This window comes from Martes martes, assembly GCF_963455335.1.
Source record: "Martes martes genome assembly, chromosome: 8".
Taxonomy (NCBI): domain Eukaryota; kingdom Metazoa; phylum Chordata; class Mammalia; order Carnivora; family Mustelidae; genus Martes; species Martes martes.
Window position 1 is genome coordinate 69,174,832 of NC_137895.1, and position 19,867 is coordinate 69,194,698.

Here is a 19,867-nt window from a genome sequence, read left to right on the forward strand (position 1 = left end):
AATTGTTGTTTAACCCTTAAAGCAGCCTTCTCTCTTATAGTAGCAGGTTCAGAAAAGTGAAGTTTCTCAGCCAAGATTACACAGTTACGGGAGGAGACAAGGTTCCAATGCTGAGTACTACTCCCTGTGACATCATTCTTAAACATATACACTAAAATTGTGAAAAGGCCTGTCCAATTAACGTGTTTAAAATTATAAACTTGGGGGCGCTTGGGTGGCTCAGTGGTTAAGCCTCTGCCTTTGGCTCAGGTCATGATCTCACGGTCCTGGGATCGAGACCCACATTGGGCTTTCTGCTCAGCAGGGAGCTTGCTTCCCCCTTTCTCTCTGCCTGCCTCTCTGCCTACTTGTGATCTCTCTGTCAAATAAATAAATAAAATCTTAAAAATAAAATAAAACAAAATTATAAACTTGAATAATTTGGAAACCTGTTCGATGCCCAGATGTCTTCACAGGATATTGTGTCTTTAGTTTCCATCCCCAGCTCTGTGTCTTCACTGTATCAACTTGGATGAGCTCTTTTGTTATTTGCTCCAAGCCTCAGTTTCTTCAACTATAAAATAAGAGTGGTAGCCTAGCCTTTGCCTGTATCACAGGGTATAATAAAGGGAAGTGCCTAGAAAATTGAAAGAAGGAATATGGCAAATCTTAGGGCAGTGTTCTCAAACGTAGCACATGTCCTTTCCTCAGAGTTTTGTTTTGGTTTTTTTTCCCCTCAGAGTTTTTGATTTATACCAAATTCCCATGCCATGTTTATGCCCGCCGCTCCAGGGACCACACTTTGAGAACTGGAAGTACATGAGAAAGGATTAATGTGATTTTTTTTTTTTAAAGATTTTATTTATTCTTTGACAGAGAAAGACACATCGAGAGAGTGAACACAAGTAGGGACAGTGGGAGAGGGAGAAGCAGGCTCCCCGCTGAGCAGGGAGCCCGATGCGGGGCTCAATCCCAGGACCCTGGGACCTCGACCGGAGCCAAAGGCAGATGCCTAACGACTGAGCCACCCAGGCGCCCCATTATTAATGTGATTTTGAAAGCTAAAAACAATATTAATGGCCACTGGCTTTTGAAAACTTGTTGGAAATCTAATTAGTTAGAATGCTAGTTTGCTTGGTTTTACCAATTTAGATTTTTGTGACCAGGATAGTTTAAAAAAATTTTTTTTAATTATTTTTTTAATTATCCTTTGTGAAGTAAAAATTGAAAACTTCTCTACATTCTTTTTTTTTTTAATTTTTAAAAAAATTTTATTTATTTATCCAACAGAGATCACAAGTAGGCAGAGAGGCAGGCCAGGCAGTGAAGGGGGGAGCAGGTTCCCTGTTGAGCAGAGAGCCCGATGCGGGACTCAATCCCAGGACCCTGGGATCATGACCTGAGCCGAAGGCAGAGGCTTTAACCTACTGAGCCACCTAGGTGCCCCAAAGTTTTCTACATTCTTACTGTTTCACTTACAATATGGATACAAGAAGTATTTTGCATGAACTGGATCATATATTCCCTCAGTTGTCGATTGATTAATGGCTTAAAACAGAAACCATCATTTTCTTTTTCTCTTCCATGCTTCTGGGGGTCGAGTAGGATGGTCTAAGTGGTTCTCGCTTGGGGTCTCACATGCAGTTTCTGTCAGATAGTGACTGGGGTTGGAGTCCACTTGCCTGGGTGGGAAAACTCAGAAGGATGGGGGTGAGAGCTGAGGCTCTGCCCGCATCCCTCTTTCTCCATGTGGTCTCTCAAGTGTGGTGGCTTCAGAGTAGTCAGACTCGGTACATGGCACCATGGGCTCAAAACTGTGTGTCTCAAGACACTGAGCCCACATGGAAGCTCTAGTTCTTTCTATGTCCTAACCCCCCAATCACACACAGTCACACAGTCACACAGTGTGACTTCTGTCATAACTATTACCGTGGCCATCACAAAGGCCTGCTTATGTTCAAAAGAAGGGGATCCACCTTTCTTGACGAGGAACATTGAGGTTCTAGAAGAGCAGGTAGGACTGAAAATACTGTGTGGCTGTTTTTGGAAATACAGCCTGTGACATCAGTGATAAATGGGGAGGTAGAGGAAAGCATTTAGTTTGCTTTTTGTGGATTGGGCTCTTAGGATTAGCAGACAAAAATATTAGGACATTGTCATAGAGATTTAGGAAGTGTGATTGCCTTGCACAGAGAAACTGGATCCTGGAATGTTCTGAGGCATATTCATTTGATTTCCTATTTACTTACCTGTGCAATGGGTGTTGAGTGCCTACTCGGCTCCCTGCGAATGCAGTGTGCTTAGGACAGGATGGTGAGCGAACTGCCCTCAGTATGTACTTTTTTTATCTTTTAACCCCCACTAACAGGCAGATAGTTTATCACAAAAATTTTCTTCCCAAATGTGTTTGAAACATTCATGTTTTAGGCTTTTTCACAGGTCTGCTCTTTCTCTTATACTAACCCGCTTATGGACACTACATTATTGGACACCACCCAGTTTTTAAGTTCGAGAATAGTTGTAATTATATTGTTTTAACCCCAAAGTGAATATGAGCAGTCTTCTTAAAAGTTGTTCTCCTTCTGGGACGCCTGGGTGGCTCAGTGGGTTAAAGCCTCTGCCTTTGGCTCAGGTTGTGATCCCAGGGTCCTGGGATCGAGCCCCTCATCAGGCTCTCTGCGTAACAGGGAGCCTGCTTCCTCCTCTCTCTCTGCCTGCCTCTCTGCCTACTTGTGATCTCTGTCAAATAAATAAATAATCTTAATTAAAAAAAAAAGTTGTTCTCCTCCTTTCATAAACCCTATTGATTTTATTTATTTTTTTTTATTTTTTTATTTTTTTAAAGATTTTATTTATTTATTTGTCAGAGAGAGTGAGCACAGGCAGACAGAGAGGCAGGCAGAGGCAGAGGGAGAAGCATGCTCCCTGCTGAGCAAGGAGCCGGATGTGGGACTCGATCCCAGGACGCTGGGATCATGACCTGAGCCGAAGGCAGCCGCTTAACCAACTGAGCCACCCAGGCGTCCCAACCCTATTGATTTTAGTATCCATTTTATCTTGAGACCTACAACTACATGTGGTTTTTATTAATTATGAAAGTATTCTTTCATTATTTACATGTGGTTTTATTAATTATGAAAGTATTCTTTATTTTTATTTTTTAAAGAGTTTATTTATTTGATAGAGTGCAAGCAGGGGGAGCCACACGCAGAGGGAGAGGGAGAAACAGACTCCTTGCTGAGCATTGAGCCAGATGTGGGGCTCCATCTGGGACCCTGGGATCATGACCTAACCCAAAGGCAGATGCTTAACCGACTGAGTCACCCAGGTGCCCCAAGAAAGTATTTTTTAATAGATACATATGTGAAGATTTCAAATAGCAAAATAAGAACCATGACTAGAGAACTTGGATAAAATAGGAAACTTGATAATAGTTCGTTTTCAGGTTGAGATAGTCAAAACATAATTTGACAAAAAGTGGGTAACATATGTACTGTTATTTAATGAATACTTACAAATGAGTGCTTTAGATTGTATATATCTCTAACACTGTAGTTTTGCCTCTTTTTGAAATTGTGTGTCAATGGAAACGTGTGTGTGTATGTCTGTGTGTGTGCACGCACACACACACTAGTATTATTTGAGCTCAATATTATGTAAGAACTATTCATCCAGGACCAACGTGAGCATCAGTGGGGCCTGGGACAAAAGTGCAAATAGAGACCTGGTGGTTCACCCACTCTCTCTGCCTGTCCTGACTCCATCCTGTGCCACAAGAAGCCTCACACCCATATGTGTAGATACCTATACCATGTGCGAACAGATGACCCTTGGCCATCCGTTGGTCTTAAGCCTGGGCACACCAGTGGTGGCTACCTGTTTTCAGTAGGGTGAGCCTACGGAGAGTCATTCAGGCTCTGAAAATGGGATCAGGGCCTTTTGGGCAGGGAGTTCAGGGAAGTGGGTCCTTGGAGCCTGGTCTAAAAAAATGGAATTCAGGATTTAGGTGACTGCTTGCCCCAAGGAAAGGTCACATCACAGCTGGAGGAAGGCAGAGGTGAGAGGCCGTCTAAAGTGGGCTCAGGGCAGAGGCCCAAGTTGCTTGGGTCCAAGTATGGTAGGGACCACATTCAGGTACTCCTGTAAGAACAGTATGCCATTACGTGAATATATTCAGTCTATTTTTTTTTTTTAAGGTTTTATCCATTTATTTGACACAGAGAGATCACAAGTAGGCACAGAGGCAGGCAGAGAGAGAGGGGGGAAGCAGGCTCCCTGCTGAGCAGAGAGCCCAATGCAGGGCTCGATCCCAGGACCCTGAGATCATGACCTGAGCCGAAGTCAGAGGCTTAACCCACTGAGCCACCCAGGCACCCCTCAAATTCTAGCTTTCAAGTAAAAATTAGGAGTTTGGAAAATTTGTATCCACCACCACTAGCTTGAGCCTTTCCACTATTAAAGAATTTTTTGATGATGTTAGTGGTAATATTAACAGATTTTTAAAAATATGTTTTATGGAAAAGGTGTTAACCTTTGGAAGATCTACATAACTTGAATCAACATTTTCCAAATAACCATGGTGTGACATTACAAATTTATGCATGAGTTAAGATCCATTCAGAATGCAAGACAGACTATGATGGCTTTTGATGTGTCAGTTTGGCTAGTCTGAACTGCAACCCCCAGAATCTGACTTTTAGTCTCCTTTTAGTTAGAATACCGACAAGACATTCCTTTGTGAGTGTTGGAGGATAGAGGGAGGCATACACATAATCTTCTTCTAAGTGTTCAGTCAAGTACTGATCTAGGTGCGGTGGTGAAGGAATTTTGTAGATGTGATTAAAGTCCCTAATCAGTTGACTTAAAATTAATCAAACGGGAAATTATCCTGGGTGAACCTTAGGACACATAGCTAGACCCAGCTTTCTTTTTCTCTGTGTCTCCCTTTCTGATCGCCGCCGGTGGCTCAGCTGCCACTCATGCCTGCAGGTCCCAGCCTGCTTGTCATCTTCTCTCCCTGATGGCCTGTCTTACAGATTTGGGATTTGCTTAGCCAGCCACCACATTCACATTGGCCAATTTCTTACAACAAATCTGGTAATACCATAGGTATCTTCTGTTCTGCTTCTTTTGTTGAACTCTGATACACTATTTTAATAAATTAACAGAGGATGAAAACTTCATTGATAGGGCTTCAAATGCCTCACTGCAACTAATCTTCAAGGAACCACCACTTGTCACCTTTTGAAGTGGGATCAGAGAAGAACAGCCACAGTTACCTGAAAAGGCCATCAAAAATACTTCTCCCTTTCTCAGCTGCGTGTCTGTGTGATTTGGGGATTTTCTTTGTGTACTTCAACCAAAACAATATACTGCAAGAGCAAAACCAGGTTATAAGAATCCAGTTGTCTTTCATTAAATCACCCATGAAAGATTTGCAATGATGAAAAACTGTCACGCTTAACAATAATCCTTTTGGAACATATAGATAGTCTTCATTAAAATATGTTAACGTGTCATGGTTTGTTACTGTTAAATAACTTTAATGGTTCACTTCTAATTTCTAATATGGTAATTATGGAATAACTGCACATAAAAAGCTTTTGGGGGTCTTTATAAGTTTTAAAAGTTTGCACTTGATCTTAGCCAAAAGGCCGAGAAGTGATAATAATTTTTTAAAAGTTTGAAGACATCCCAATGCCAAAAGATTTGACAAATACTGGGTAAGGATATACCGAGGAATAGCACTGCCAGTCATCAGATGTATCTTTAATTTTACAAGAAAAGGGAAACTATTTTCTGTAGTGGTTTTAACCATTTTATACCCACAAGCCATGAATAAGCATTTTTATTGTTCCAAAACCTGGCCAACTCCTAATATAGTCAGATTTTAAAATTTTTAGCTACTTTCATATAATGGCATCTCATTATTGTGATATTAATTTCCAGTACTCTAAGAGGTTGAACACCTTTTCATAGGTTTACTGAGCCATCAGATATCTTATTTAAAGTGCCTGTTCAGACCTTTTGCTCACTTTTCTATTGTGTTGTCTTTTTGATTGTGGAAGTACTTTGAGTATTTTAGGTATCTTTTTCTAAGGTCTCTTACTCTTTTTATAATTTTTTGATGACAGGAAGTACGTTTAAATCTTAAGTGGAATTTATCAATCCGTGCTTTATATTTGGTAGTTTGGGGATCTTGTCTAAAGATTCTTTTCCTCAGATCATAATGGCATCTTTCAGTATTATTGATTTTGTGTTTCACAGGAAGGTCTTTACTCCTAGAAGCTGGTTTTTATGTAAGTAGGGGTCCAATTTGTTTTTTTCTCCCGGTGGATACCCTGTTGTCTAGCACCATTTAAAAGGGACTGTTCTTTGGGGCACCTGGCTGGTATAGACGGTTAAGGGACCGACTCTTGGTTTCCGCTCAGGTGGGTGATCTCAACACCGTAAGATCAAGGACGGTGTCGGGTTCCGTGCTCAGTGCAGATTGGGGTTCCGTCTCCCTCACCCTCTCTCCCTGCTCCCACACATAAATAAATAAATCTTTTTTTTTTTTTTTTTTTTTTTTAAGTACTGTTCTTTTTTTCTCTCCTATGCCCTGCCTCCTCTATCACATTTGCATGGGTCTGCTTCTGGATCTCCATTTTCATTGCATTGTCTATCTGGATCTCTCTTCTGTTCTGTTGTTTTACTTGTCTATCTGCACAAATGTCACACTGTCTTAATTTCCAGTTATTGAGTCTTGATGTCTGCCTAGGACAAGTCCTTTTGCCTTTCAGGAGTGCCTTGCATCTTCTCAGCCATTTGCTTTTCCTATCACTCTTAAACTCAGTTTATCAAGTCAATCAACTTTTGTAATTTAGTTTGTTAAAAGAAAATAAAATGCCCTGACCTGATTTTCATTTGGATTACATTGAGTATATAAATAAGTTTGGGAGAATCAGTATCTTTATGATATTGAGTCTTTAGATCATGAGTGTGCAGTAGCTTTCTACATTTAATTAGGCTTCTAATGACTTGATAAAGTTTTATGTTGTCCTTATGGATCTTCTCTTCTTTTAGGCCCTCCCCGCCCCCAAATAGTCCTCTCTTAAGTCTATCATAAATAATGTTTTTATTTTCTGTTACATAGGAATATAATTTTGCATTTGGTTACCTTGCCTAACCAAATAATTTCAAAAGAGGATGTTGGTTTTTCTGGATTTTCTATATATTTAATCTTATCTATGTTTCATAATCTGTGACAGTTTTTTTTTTCTTTTCAACCTGATGCTTTTTACATGATTATTTATTTGATATATTTGCCTTATTACACTTGTATAGTATTGAATTAAAGTAGTCACAGCAGGCAATTTGTGATGTTCCCATATCATTAAGAACACTGTTTGCTGCAAGTTCATTGTAAATATTCTTTATCACTTACCAAAGTTTCCTTCTTAGTTATCTGGGAAACTTAAAAAAAAAAAAAAAAAATCAAAAGAATGTTGAGCTTTATCAGTTGCATTTACCACATCTAATGAGATGATCATATCGCTTTTTTTTTCACCAAGGCTATGAATATAATGAATCTCATTAATTAATTTTTCTAAATGTTAAATCAACCTCTGTTCCTGAGGTAAGTCCAACTTTGTCGTGCTGTGTTATCCCTTAGTATATTTTGCATCTGTGCTGCTTAATGAGAGTATCCTAATTTTTACATATACTTGAACCCACATCAGGTGCCTACAATTTTAAAATTAAAGTGAAGTAAATGAAGCAATTAGAACCCTATGAAGTCACTTTCTTTAACCTCTGGTAAAATTTAATTTAAAACTAATTTTGTATCTACTGATTTTGTTTTATATTTACTAATTAAAATTTATTAATTTTGGGGAGCCTGGGTGGTTCAGTGGGTTAAGCCTCTGCCTTCGGCTCAAGTCGTGGTCTTAGGGTCCTGGGATCGAGCCCCGCATCAGGCTCTCTGCTCAGCGGGGAGTCTGCTTCCTCCTCTCTCTCTGCCTGCCTCTCTGCCTACTTGTGATCTCTGTGAAATAAATAAATAAAAATTTAAAAAAATAAAATTTATTAAATTTCTTAAAATTAAATAAAATTTAATTTTGTTTTATATTTACTAACAATATAACCTCACCAGCTTTACTTTAGAAAGAATTTGTATGACATTTTGCTAGCTATGTCTTTTTGCTTCAGGTATGTTTCAGAAGTTCTCAACTGAGTCCAGAATCTGACAACCTTCTCTTTTAACTGGAGCTTTACCCCTGTTCCATTGAATAAGTTAAATATTTGCCCTTAAATCTAATATTGTGCTTTGAAATTGTGCTACATGATTTAGATTTCTTTTCTCACGTGAGCTGAGCTTTAAGACCATAATCTTCGAAGGGCCCAGCTATCCTTCAGTTCAATAAATTTTCTAAATTCCATTATTTTTCTTCTTTGACTCATACTTTATTTAGTGATGAGTTTCTTCCTTGCCAAAATGTTGACATTTTGTCCTCCTATTTCCGATCCTGATTTCTGGTTTCTGGTTGGAAAATGTGTGAAGAGAGCAGCATTTTGCAGGTGCTGTGTGCAGGGTTCTCTCCGTCCACTAGCTTAGTTTGTTGTTCCTGTTGTTCAAATTGGCCGTATCTTTGCTGAGTTTCAGCCTGTTTGTTCTTTCAGTTATCTAGAGAAACCGTGTTAAGATTTCCAACTAAAATTATTGATTTTTCTCTTTTCTCTGTGTTTATCCGTATGCGGCTACTTCAGAGTCTTTTTTTTTTTTTTTAAGATTTTATTTATTTATTTGACAGACAGAGATCACAAGTAGGCAGAGAGGCAGGCAGAGAGAGAGGAGGAGGCAGGCTCCCCACTGAGCAGAGAGCCCGATGCGGGGCTTGATCCCAGGACCCTGAGATCATGACCTGAGCCGAAGGCAGAGGCTTTAACCCACTGAGCCACCCAGGCGCCCCTACTTCAGAGTCTTTTAACATCTCCGCCCAGTGGTTCTTCTGGCCTTGGCGTTTTGAGAAAGTGCCCTGCCCTTACCATGGGATGGCCTTGAGTTGCTGGGCTTCCGTGATTTGGGGGACTAAACCAGCCCGGGTCACATCTAGATTACCTACGATCCAGAGTTTGAATGAGCCAGATTAAATGAAAGGAGGCACATGTGTTTAGGGCGGCAAGAGTGGGTTCTTTGATTCCATGTTCATTAACTGGGCCATTAACCCACGTTGTGTGATTGGCGATGTGTTCTCCCCACCTCCATGGAGGTGTTATTTGGCAGTACGGCTCCTGCTAAGGAAAGGGTAACTTTAATTCCTATCAGATTTTGGTACAAAAAGACTTTGTTTTTAGTCCAGCTACAATAACCAGCCTGTCAACTGTTGTCTTGTCTAGATTTAGAAATCTTTGGTCAACATCAAGAGCTTGGCATGATGAAGAAGATGAGCACCCATAGAAAGCTAGTCTTTTTTTTTTTTTTTTTTTTCTTTTAATTTGACAGACAGAGATCACAAGTAGGCAGAGAGGCAGGCAGAGAGAGAGAGGAGGAAGCAGGCTCCTTGCTGAGCAGAGAGCCGGACGCAGGGCTGGACCCAGGACCCTGGGATCATGACCTGAGCTGAATGCAGAGGCTTTAACCCACTGAGCCACCCAGGCGCCCCAGAAAGTCAGCCTTTTAAACACAGAGATTGTTTTCATTTTGTTATCCCCTAAGATTTATTTCTCTTTTTATCTTTAGTTGTTTGAAGGACTGAAGGCATTTCGAGGAGTAGATAATAAAATTCGACTGTTTCGGCCAGACCTCAACATGGATAGAATGCACCGATCTGCTGTGAGGGCCACTTTGCCGGTACGTAAATTTAGGAGTTTCTTTTGTGTTTCTCTGGATGTGATGAGTCACTGTGATTTTACCCCAAAACAAATCCTTTCTGAATACAGTTGACCCTTGAGCAAGGCAGGGGTTAGGAGCACTGATCCCCAGGCCGTTGAAAATCCCCCCAAAACTTAACCAAGAGCCTACTGTTGACTAGGAAGCCTTTCCAAAACATACACAGTTGATTAACACATATTTTATATGTTATACGTATTGTAGACTTGATTCTTGTAACAAAGTAAGCTGGAGAAAAGGAAGTGTGATTAAGGAAATCACACTGGAAAGAAAATACGTTTATAGAAACTATACATTAAAAAAAAAATCCACATGCAAATGGACCTATGCAGTTCAGATCCATGTTGTTCAAGGTTCAACTATAGTTAGATCAATATTCATTACAAACCATGAGAGCTCTTAAGGTACTTCTCATCTACTTTGTAATGAATGAGGTAAAAATACAAGGAATTAACTAATACCACTTGGCAGTTCCACGATCTGTTTCTTCAAAAATGTCCATGGGGGGTTGGAAGAAAAATATACCTCAAACTAAAATAAATAAAATTTGAAGACCCTATGAAATTATAATATGTGAAATGGGAAATAGGGTGTGCCACACAGGTGTTTTAGGAGTATTTTTGCCCCATTGCTTGGGACACTAGCAAGTTTACAGTGATTTAATTATTTTGATATTTTAGCCCAAGCTTCCTTTTTTATTAAGAAAATGATATCAAAATGGATTGTTATGGCCATTGGTGACTGTCTATAACATCGTTAAACAGCAGAATTCATTATATGGTGGGTTGGATTTAGATCCTGTGTCTCACATCTAGGTAAGAGGTGTCTTCAATTACTGCCCTTCCCTGATACATGACCAGGTTGCCTTTCTGAACCGTAGGAGTCTTTTTCTCCTTTTGCAAATTCTGCGTACCTAACTTTCAGGAGCCCAGCCCAAGCTAACCCTAACCCTAACCCAAGTAACTACTCCATTTTAGCCAGGCTCTTCCTTCTCCTCCATATTTTTGTAACCCATGCTTCACTCACCTCCTTCAGGGACCATAATATAGTGCCAGAAGGGAAATGAAGGTACGTTCTTTGGACTAGTTTCACTCTTGTGCCATTATGGACAGATTACCAGGAAATACTTTAAAGCGGGGGCAGAAGGAAAGGGAATTAACATCTGTTGGACCTCAGCTCTGCCGTAAACTGTGTTATGTGGTTTTACATTCCTTCTCTGTTTAATCATAACAGTAACCCTCCAGAAGGTATGTGTTTAAAAAAAAAAAAAAAGTATGTATTGTATGTTTTAGTAGCACCTTTGTACCTAGAAGAAAACTCAAGCCTCAAGAGCTTAAATGACTGGCCTAAAGTCACAGAGTAAAGGGACAGGGCAAGAAATTGGGTGCAAGATTTTTTAATTGCTAGTCAAGTTCTGTTGTCACTAAATCTTTGGTGACTCAGTGACAATATGTCCTGTATGATTGGCAATCCTGAATTCTATATTCTTATGCTGCGATTGCTGTTCTAAGTTCTCATTTAAGTAGGCAGTTCTTAATGTCATGAGTTCTGCTTAGATATGTATTTCTGAGTCATTTCAACCCTGGATAACCCATGCCCTACATCTCTGAAAGTATGTTTCTTTGCCCTATTAAGTGAGTAGAAACTAACTTATTTTTATAAACTGTCACCCATCTAATATATGAAAACATTTTCCTCCTTAGAAATAAACTTCTCTTTGCCTTTGCCCATTTTTCTCTTGGGTTATCTGTGTCTTTCTTACTCATTTTCAAAATATCTTAACAGACTCAAGTTATGATACTTGGTTAGTTATGGGTTATGAGTAACTTCACTCAATTTGTTGCTTCTCAGCACGGAGCCTATTTAAGGACTCCCTCTCTCTCTGCCCCACCCTGCCACTCTAGTGCATGCTGTGCTATTTCAAATAAATAAATCTTTTTTTTTTTTTTTAAGATTTTATTTATCCATTTGACAGAGAGATCGCAAGTAGGCACGGGGGTGGGGGGAAGCAGGCTCACCGCCAAGCGGAGAGCCCGATGTGGGGCTTGATCCCAGGACCCTGAGATCATGACTTGAGCCGAAGGCAGAAGCTTAACCCACTGAGCTACTCAGGCGTCCCTAAAAAAATAATTTCTTTTTTTTTTAAAGATTGTATTTATTTATTTATCTGACAGATCACAAGTAGACAGAGATGTAGGCAGAGAGAGAGAGAGAAGCAGGCTTCCCACTGAGCAGAGAGCCCGATGCAGGGCTCGATCCCAGGACCCTGAGATCATGACCTGAGCTGAAGGCAGAGGCTTAACCCTCTGAGCCACCCAGGCACCCCTAAATACATAAATCTTAAAGAAAAAAAAAAGGCAAAATTCTTTTCTACCTTAAGGTGACAGAGGTATTTTTTGATTTTTACTTTATAAAAGTCTTAATGTTTTATCACATTTAAATGTATAATCCAATTATAATTGATATTTGCTATGGTAAGAGGTAGGGATCCACTATTTTATCTCCTCCATGAAGATAATCCATCATCTCATCACAATTTTGGAGAAAAAAATCAGAAAAAAAATTGGTTTTATTATTACTTCTTTTTTTTTTTTTTTTTAAGTCTAAAGCTTTCATGAGGATCATTTCTTATTGCTACAATGGAGGAAAATCTCACTCTTCATTATGTTTTCCATTCCTTCAGGTATTTGACAAGGAAGAGCTTTTAGAGTGTATTAAAGAGCTTGTGAAATTGGATCAAGAATGGGTCCCCTATTCAATATCTGCTAGTCTGTATATTCGTCCTACGTTCATCGGAACTGAGGTACAAACTGACTCCCTGTTTCCGGGTGGGCAACTTATCACCATTTCTTCACGTGAGAAACTTCTAGGATATAGTTTGATAGCCCCCAATAACATAAATGACTCCTTTCTCATTATTATCAAGACCAGGTATCAGCAAACATTTTCTTTAAAGGGCCAGATGGTAAATATTTCAGGCTTTGTGGGCCATATGGTTTCTGTCGCAATGACTCAATTCCAACATTGTGGTACAGGAACAGCCATAGTTACCAATGTAGATGAGTCAAGGAATGAGCAATGAGCAAGGCTGTTTGTCTTCCCTTACTCAAGATTCACCAATATTTCCTTATATTTTCCTGAGTTTCCTCAGAGTAATTCTTTTTTTTTTTTTTTTTAAGATTTTATTTACTTATTTGACAGATCACAAGTAGGCAGAGAGGCAGGCAGAGAGAGAGAGGGGAGGAAGCAGGCTCCCTGCTGAGCAGAGAGCCCGATCTGGGGCTCGATCCCAAGACCCTGAGATCATGACCTGAGCTGAAGGCAGAGGCCTCAACCCACTAAGCCACCCAGGTGCCCCCTTAAAATAATTCTTCAGTGTAATGTCTCTTCTCTTGGCAGCAGTTCTCCAAGGTGGAATTGGTAATGATTTTGAAATTTGGAGGAGGGAGAGCTGCTGCTTTTTATTTTCATTTTCCTGAAGTCTTGGGATTACCAAGGAATGGGAGTGGAAGTCCCTCTTCCCCCACAGGAAATGTTGAAAATGAAGTTCACAATGGGCGTTAGGGAAGGACCTTGAGAGCTAGAGTTGTAGCTTTACACAATCAGGATGATAAGATTTGCTGGTAGGTCACAGTCTACTGGTTGGTGCCCTTGCAAAAGGAGGACATGCCTGGAGAAGCTAAGGCCACTTGGGTGGGTGTCCTGTAAAGACCCTATTACTTGTCTCCTTCCTCTTCTAGACAGCTGTGGTCTTATGGAGAGTGGGTGGTATGGAGGGATAATGGAGGAGGGGAAGATTGAGTGTGGGTAGCAAATGAAGGGGCTGTGGCATATGGAGATTTTTAGGAATGGGGATAAGATGGCACTCTTGCTCTAGTCTAGCCATTCTGCTCTCTACTAGGTAATTATATGCTTACCAGTTTCTCTATTCTGACATCTGAATGCCAGAATTATGGAAATATATAAGGCCATGGAAAAAATACCTAAGTGGTTCTTTGGCATCCTTTGGATGCCTTTTGAAAGACTATTACAAATCTGGACAATGAATTTCATGAAGTGCAGTCTCCCTAACAAATTTGGAAGAATTGGGACAGTTACAAAAGTTATCTACTCCTTATGTCTCTGACATTTTAATATTAATAAAGTTTATTTTTAATTTTCTATTTTATTTATATATTTTATTTTTAGTGTTTATATTTTAGGATAGGAAGAAACCATTTTTAAAAGTTTGTTGAAACATCGTTACTACTCTGGAAGCACTGTCTTGTATTTATTCTGAAGTACTTTCCCACTCTAAGATCTGATTCTTCTATTCTGAGTTCGTTGAAAGTTTTGTTATGAATGGATGTTAGATATTGTTGATGGCTTTTTCTAAATGTCTTGACAAGATTATGTGGTTTTGTCCTTTATTCTAAATTATATTTGTTACATTCGTTTTTTTGGTGTTAAAAAAAACCTTGCATTCCTGGACTAAATCCTACTTGGTTACCGTAAATAATCCATATTAAATCTTGTATTCAGTTTGCAAGCATTTTGTTAAGAATTTTTGTCAATGCTCCTAAAAGGTATTGGTCTATAGTTTCCTAGTGTATTCTGTTCTGCGATTTAGTAAATTGTTCAGAGTCCCAGAATCCTATAATCTAGAGTTAGACAAGTTTATAAACCTGATTTTATAGTCTAGCCTGTTGTCACAATAATCCTCTCTATTGGTTGTCTTCAACTTTTTGCATTTGAATCACCCAAGTTTGTTTGTTTGACTGATTGATTGATTGATCGATTGACTGGGGAGGGAAAGGGAGAAACACAGTCTTAACCAGGCTCTACCCCAAGTTGGAGCCTGACACAGGGCTCCATCTCTTAATCCTGAGATCATTACCTGAGTCAACAACAAGTCAGATGCTTAACTGACAACTGACTGAGCCATCCAGGTGCCTCCACCCTGGTTTTTTATTTATTTATTTTTTACTTTTTAAAGATTTTATTTATTTGACTCAGAGAGTGATCATAAGTAGGCAGAGAGGTGGGGGGTTGGGGGGGGAAGCAGACTCCCTGCTGAGCAGAGAGCCCGATGTGGGCCTTGATCCCAGGACCCCGAGATCATGACCTGAGCTGAAGGCAGAGGCTTAACCCACTGAGACACCCAGGTGCCCCCAGGTATTTTTTGAAATACACATCTTGACCCCAATCCACAGAGATACTCATTGAGTAGATCAGAATGGTGTTTCTGATGTCGGGCCAAATTGAGGAACCTCTAGTGACAAAAGCCCGGCCAAGTAGTTCTTTCCCACTAGACTCTCAACTTACCTACTTGATTATGCTTTGGACCTCAGAATCAAGAATTTTTCAAAATCTGCTTTAGAAGTAGTAAGTTAAGAATTGAAGGAAGTAACTGCTATTATGTGGTAAGTCAACATTATTTATATTTGGTTGGTATATCTATACATACATTTATATCAATATTTATATTATAAATATAAATATATTTATAAATACATGTAAATATATATACAGGCAGAAAAGACAATCACCTATGATTCAGAAATGAGCATAATACAAATAATGCTCAGTAAAGCATTGGATTTAAACATTCGTACACCACACAGATGTCTTACAGTCTAGTCTGGTAAATTACCACGCACTGACTTTTCATGGTGGCTGCGTTTGGTTAATGAGGTGCTGGCTTGAGGATTAGGCCCAGTGGCTTCCGGTCCACTGGGACTCTTTCATCAGGGATGGCTAACTTTTGCTGACCTTTTTATGTTGCTCGGGTTCATGATGGCTCTGCCTTGTCATTGGCTTCACAGAATAATTGCAGGCTCACCTCTGTATCAGTTATCTGATGTTTTGGTCTTGTCTTCTGCTGGCTAACATCCACATTATTTTTGTTTCCAGCTCTTTTCATGGTTAGATGAATTGATTAAGTGGGTCTTCGATCCAGGAGGTGTTTTGACTTCTTTGAGCAAATAAATATATGTCGGGGTAATTTATTAAGTGATCTCACCCCTCCTTGATGTCGTGTGCCCAGTGTCTAGTCCTGGGTGTGGTACTCCCCTGTGAGTGTAGAATAGTCAGTGTTCTACAATGCACTCATCTGTATTGAGCTCCAGCCCAGAGCCAAGTAATCTAAGTCTGTGGAGCCAAGATCAGAGACTCTGCATTTAAGCAAACGTTCCAGGGATTTCTTTACTACTTTCAAGAGTATCACCATCTCAAGCCTTGGGAAAGAATTCAGTATATGGCTAGCAGTCTTTAAAGCTTTATTTGCTCCTAGGATTGCCAACTGGCACCAGGTAGAAATATTTACATCTTTGAAAGCTCAACTTCGTCCCAAGGGCACGGTGTTGTTTTCACTTTCAGGGGCCATGATATAACAGTCCAGTGTTAATTATTCCTTCTTACACCCAGTTTGATTCGGTAGCAGCCATGTGATAAGAGAGTGGTTCTCCTATCAGCTTACGAATTTCATTATGTTTGCGAAGTGTTCTGCTTCTTCACATGTTTATCATTAACTGACCCTTCATTTTTACTGACTTACGTAGGTAAGACCTACGTATGAATGTTTTTGTGCAGTTCTTCATATGTTTTCCAGACTTATTTGATAATAATTGAGTCCATTACTAAAAGCCTGTTAGATTTAGGATTATAGTAAACAGAATAGTATTTTATTGGGACATTTATAATTATCTATTAGTATATAACTACTGGGTAGAGCTTGCCAGTAAAATATACCAGGCTGCCAATGGGTAGAATTTTTTTTTTTTTAAGTTTTTCCCGTAAAGTTCATATTACTAAACAAAATGCTGAACATAAACCTCTTGGGAAAAGTTTAGAGAGTAAAATCATTCACATCACCAAAAGATTTCTCATTAAAAAAAGAATTTGAACATCCCTTTACTATCTTCTAAAATGTTTTTTTATAGGTAGTTAAAAACTTAAACAGAAACTAAAAGCTGGAGTTCCTCAGACTACTGCTGATTGTGTGTCAATTGGAAATTAAGATAAAATCTGAAAGCCTACTATTTAAATAAAGAAAATTTGCATGAACAATTTCTAGATTTTCACTTTATCAGACAAGAAGTTAAAATTACATGGCTATCAGAATCAGTACGGGATACCGAGCAGCCTTACCTCTAAAGAAGCTGGGTTTTGCTGATTTTAACATCTATTTTATCCAGCTTCACTCTGTTTAGTAACTCCGAGCAGGTACAGCTATATGAATGTACAGACACAGGCTTTATTTCCTTAGTGATTCTAATAAGTGTACAAGTGCTTTGACCACAGTCTATAGCAAAATAGGCACAACCATGAATTCTGAAATCCTGTGTGATCATGGTGTTCAGCCTTTCACATTTCCAGTTTTTCTCAGTGTCCTCTCATCCCACTGGAGATGATTGGAGAGGTGACAGAGTGAGGCTGCACTTGATAGTAGCAGGGCTGAGGATCCGTGTCACGGAGAAGAATCAAGTCTGATGGTAGAGGGACAGCCCACTCAGCCCCTTTGACCAGGTCCCAGGCTGAGGCCACAGATCTGCAAGCCACCAGCAGACTGGGCTTTTTCAGCTGTTCTCCTAGACAACTGTCTTTGGCTCGTGCAGAAGGCGAGGAATCCCTCATATTCAGTTAACTCATACTTCTGTTTTTTTTTTAAATATATGTATTTAAAGAGTTTATTTATTTATTTATTTGACAGAGATAGAGAGAGAGCACAAGTAGGCAGAGCAGCAGACAGAGGGAGAGGCACAAGCAGACTCCATGCTAAGCAGAGAGACGGATGTGGGGCTCCCTGGGATCATGACTGAGCCATCCAGGCACCCCTTAACTCATACTTCTACATTCAGAGCGCCTCTACATAAATCTCTGGAGTTGAGTCCCACTAGAGAAGCAGTCTGCTTTGGTTAATTGCAGCCTCGGATGCCCAGAATACAATCTGAATAGTGCAGAGCATTTTCAGTCACTTCACATAAACAGTTTCCCCATTCACAACTTCTGGAAATCTTTCAGAATGACATTTTCATTAGCGCTCCCATTTATAAAACTCCTGCTGCCAAATGGTCCAACCCTTGATTTCTGGTTCACTGCATGGGGAGCTTAAGGACATAAATTTCATAGACATGTCTTTCTTTTCCTTTTATCACCTTGTAACATCTTCATATTACACATATAATGTAACCTATAATCATAACTGTTCCCATGAAAAGAATTCCCTTTATTCACTGCCCTTACTTATGCATATATATATTGTATCTTACCATCATTTCTCTTCACAATTAGCCTCTATAAATGAAAGAATGTGAACAGATTTTAAAACTAACGGGCGCCTGGGTGGCTCAGTGGGTTGAGCCTCTGCCTTCGGCTCAGGTCATGTTCTCATGGTCCTGGGATCGAGCCCCGAGTCAGGCTCTCTGCTCAGCAGGGAGCCTGCTTTCCCTCCTCTGTCCCTCTGCCTGCCTCTCTGCCTACTTGTGATCTCTCTCTCTGTCAAATAAATAAATAAAATCTTAAAAAAAAAAAAACTAAGTATAGCAGCAATTTATGATCCTATAACTTGTATTTTGTCTACACTTTAATGCATTCTTTTGCAATCGTATTTGAGATACACACAGATACATACATATACACACACATACGCATTGATTCCACTGCTTATAAACAATACTAAATTCTCATTTGTATAACTCTGTTAACATGCTTCAGATCAACAGCCCCATCTAAGTATCTTCAAACCTGGAGTTTGTTTTTCGAGATCCAGCTTATTTGCGTTGATTATAGCCTGTGAAACACAGCTTGTTCTCACCAGCTACCATCCACTCCTACCAATGGACAGCCTCTTGAGGCTGTTCTGGTCTGTGTCATCATTATCACAGGGGATGTTTGCTGTGGTTGTCTTCATTTTTACCCTCCACTGTGATGCAGCTCTTCCTACCTCTCAGTTCATGGCACTTCCCATCATGGGCTCTGAGGTCCCACTGTTTGGTTCCTTATTTCCTTCCATCTTCATTCCCTACTCTCATCCCATCTCCTCACCACCCCCTGGCAATCATCTCATGCCTTGAATGAATATTCTTTTGGTCTGTGTGTGTGTTTTCGGTATCTCTTATTTGTATTTTCTAGAAATGGTTTTGTTCTACTGATATCCCATTTCTGAATGTTTTCCCAAGGCACGTTATTTCTCATTTCTGTGCAGGTTACTATGTGTCTATCCAGTCCATCACTTCTAAGTGCTGGAAAGTTCTCCATGCTGGACACCTGCCCCACCTGTGCCAGGTCCCTTACTGGGATTCCATTTCCCTGTCACCTGATCTGATACTGCAGCGAGCAGTTTGACAACATACAACCCAGGGAATTCTTGAGTTAGTGTTTCCCAGCAAGATGCCCTTGGCCCATCTTTCTTTCCCAGTCCAGGAAAGTTCTGCTGCTTTTCAGGGAAGTCCTGGTTCTTTTTGATGAAATGCAGTCACTTGGCGGACACTGTCACCAACACCTGCCATTATGAAGCTCTCCTAAGTCTCAGGCACTTGGTGCTTGGTGCTTTCTGTGCACTGGCAAACCCTGTAAGTAGGAGCTCCTGGTGGCATTTCAGAGATGAGGAAACTGAGCCCCAAAGCGATGAAATAAGAATCCTGCGCGCTCAGCCTCTCTGCCATGGGGCTGAGTCTTGGGAAACAGTGCTGAGCAAACGTGACATTTCTGCTCTCTGGGAAATCCGTGTCTGGTGCAGCAGTCACTTTTCATAATAGAAACTCATGAAATGACTGTGTACTGCTAGAGGGAGGTCTGTGCTCTGGGGAAATGGGGTGTAGCTCAATAACAGTGGTTAGTGTGGAAATATAATGGATGGGGCTACTAAGGTCTTTCCTGTCTTGTTCTCATATCAGTCCACCTTTGTGTCTATTTCCTTTCCTTCTCTGAGCAGCAGCTTTCCTGCTCTTAATTACATTTGACCTAATCACTCTAGATATTATAATGTGTTATATATTCTGTATTATATAACACACACTATCACACAAAACACACCTG

The 19,867-nt window shown here is 40.0% G+C and overlaps 1 protein-coding gene across 2 annotated transcripts in view; it reads left to right on the top strand.

Moving 5' to 3' along the window:
- The window catches only part of BCAT1 (branched chain amino acid transaminase 1), a gene marked incomplete at its 5' end in the record, with an annotated part of 103,937 nt that overhangs the window by 46,739 nt on the left and 37,331 nt on the right, over positions 1 to 19,867 (top strand). For both annotated transcript variants that reach the window (XM_080810702.1, XM_080810703.1), the window contains 2 exons: positions 9,701 to 9,811; positions 12,534 to 12,653. In XM_080810702.1, the coding sequence (XP_080666828.1) occupies positions 9,701 to 9,811; positions 12,534 to 12,653 (231 nt within the window). The remainder of the gene's footprint in view (positions 1 to 9,700; positions 9,812 to 12,533; positions 12,654 to 19,867) is intronic.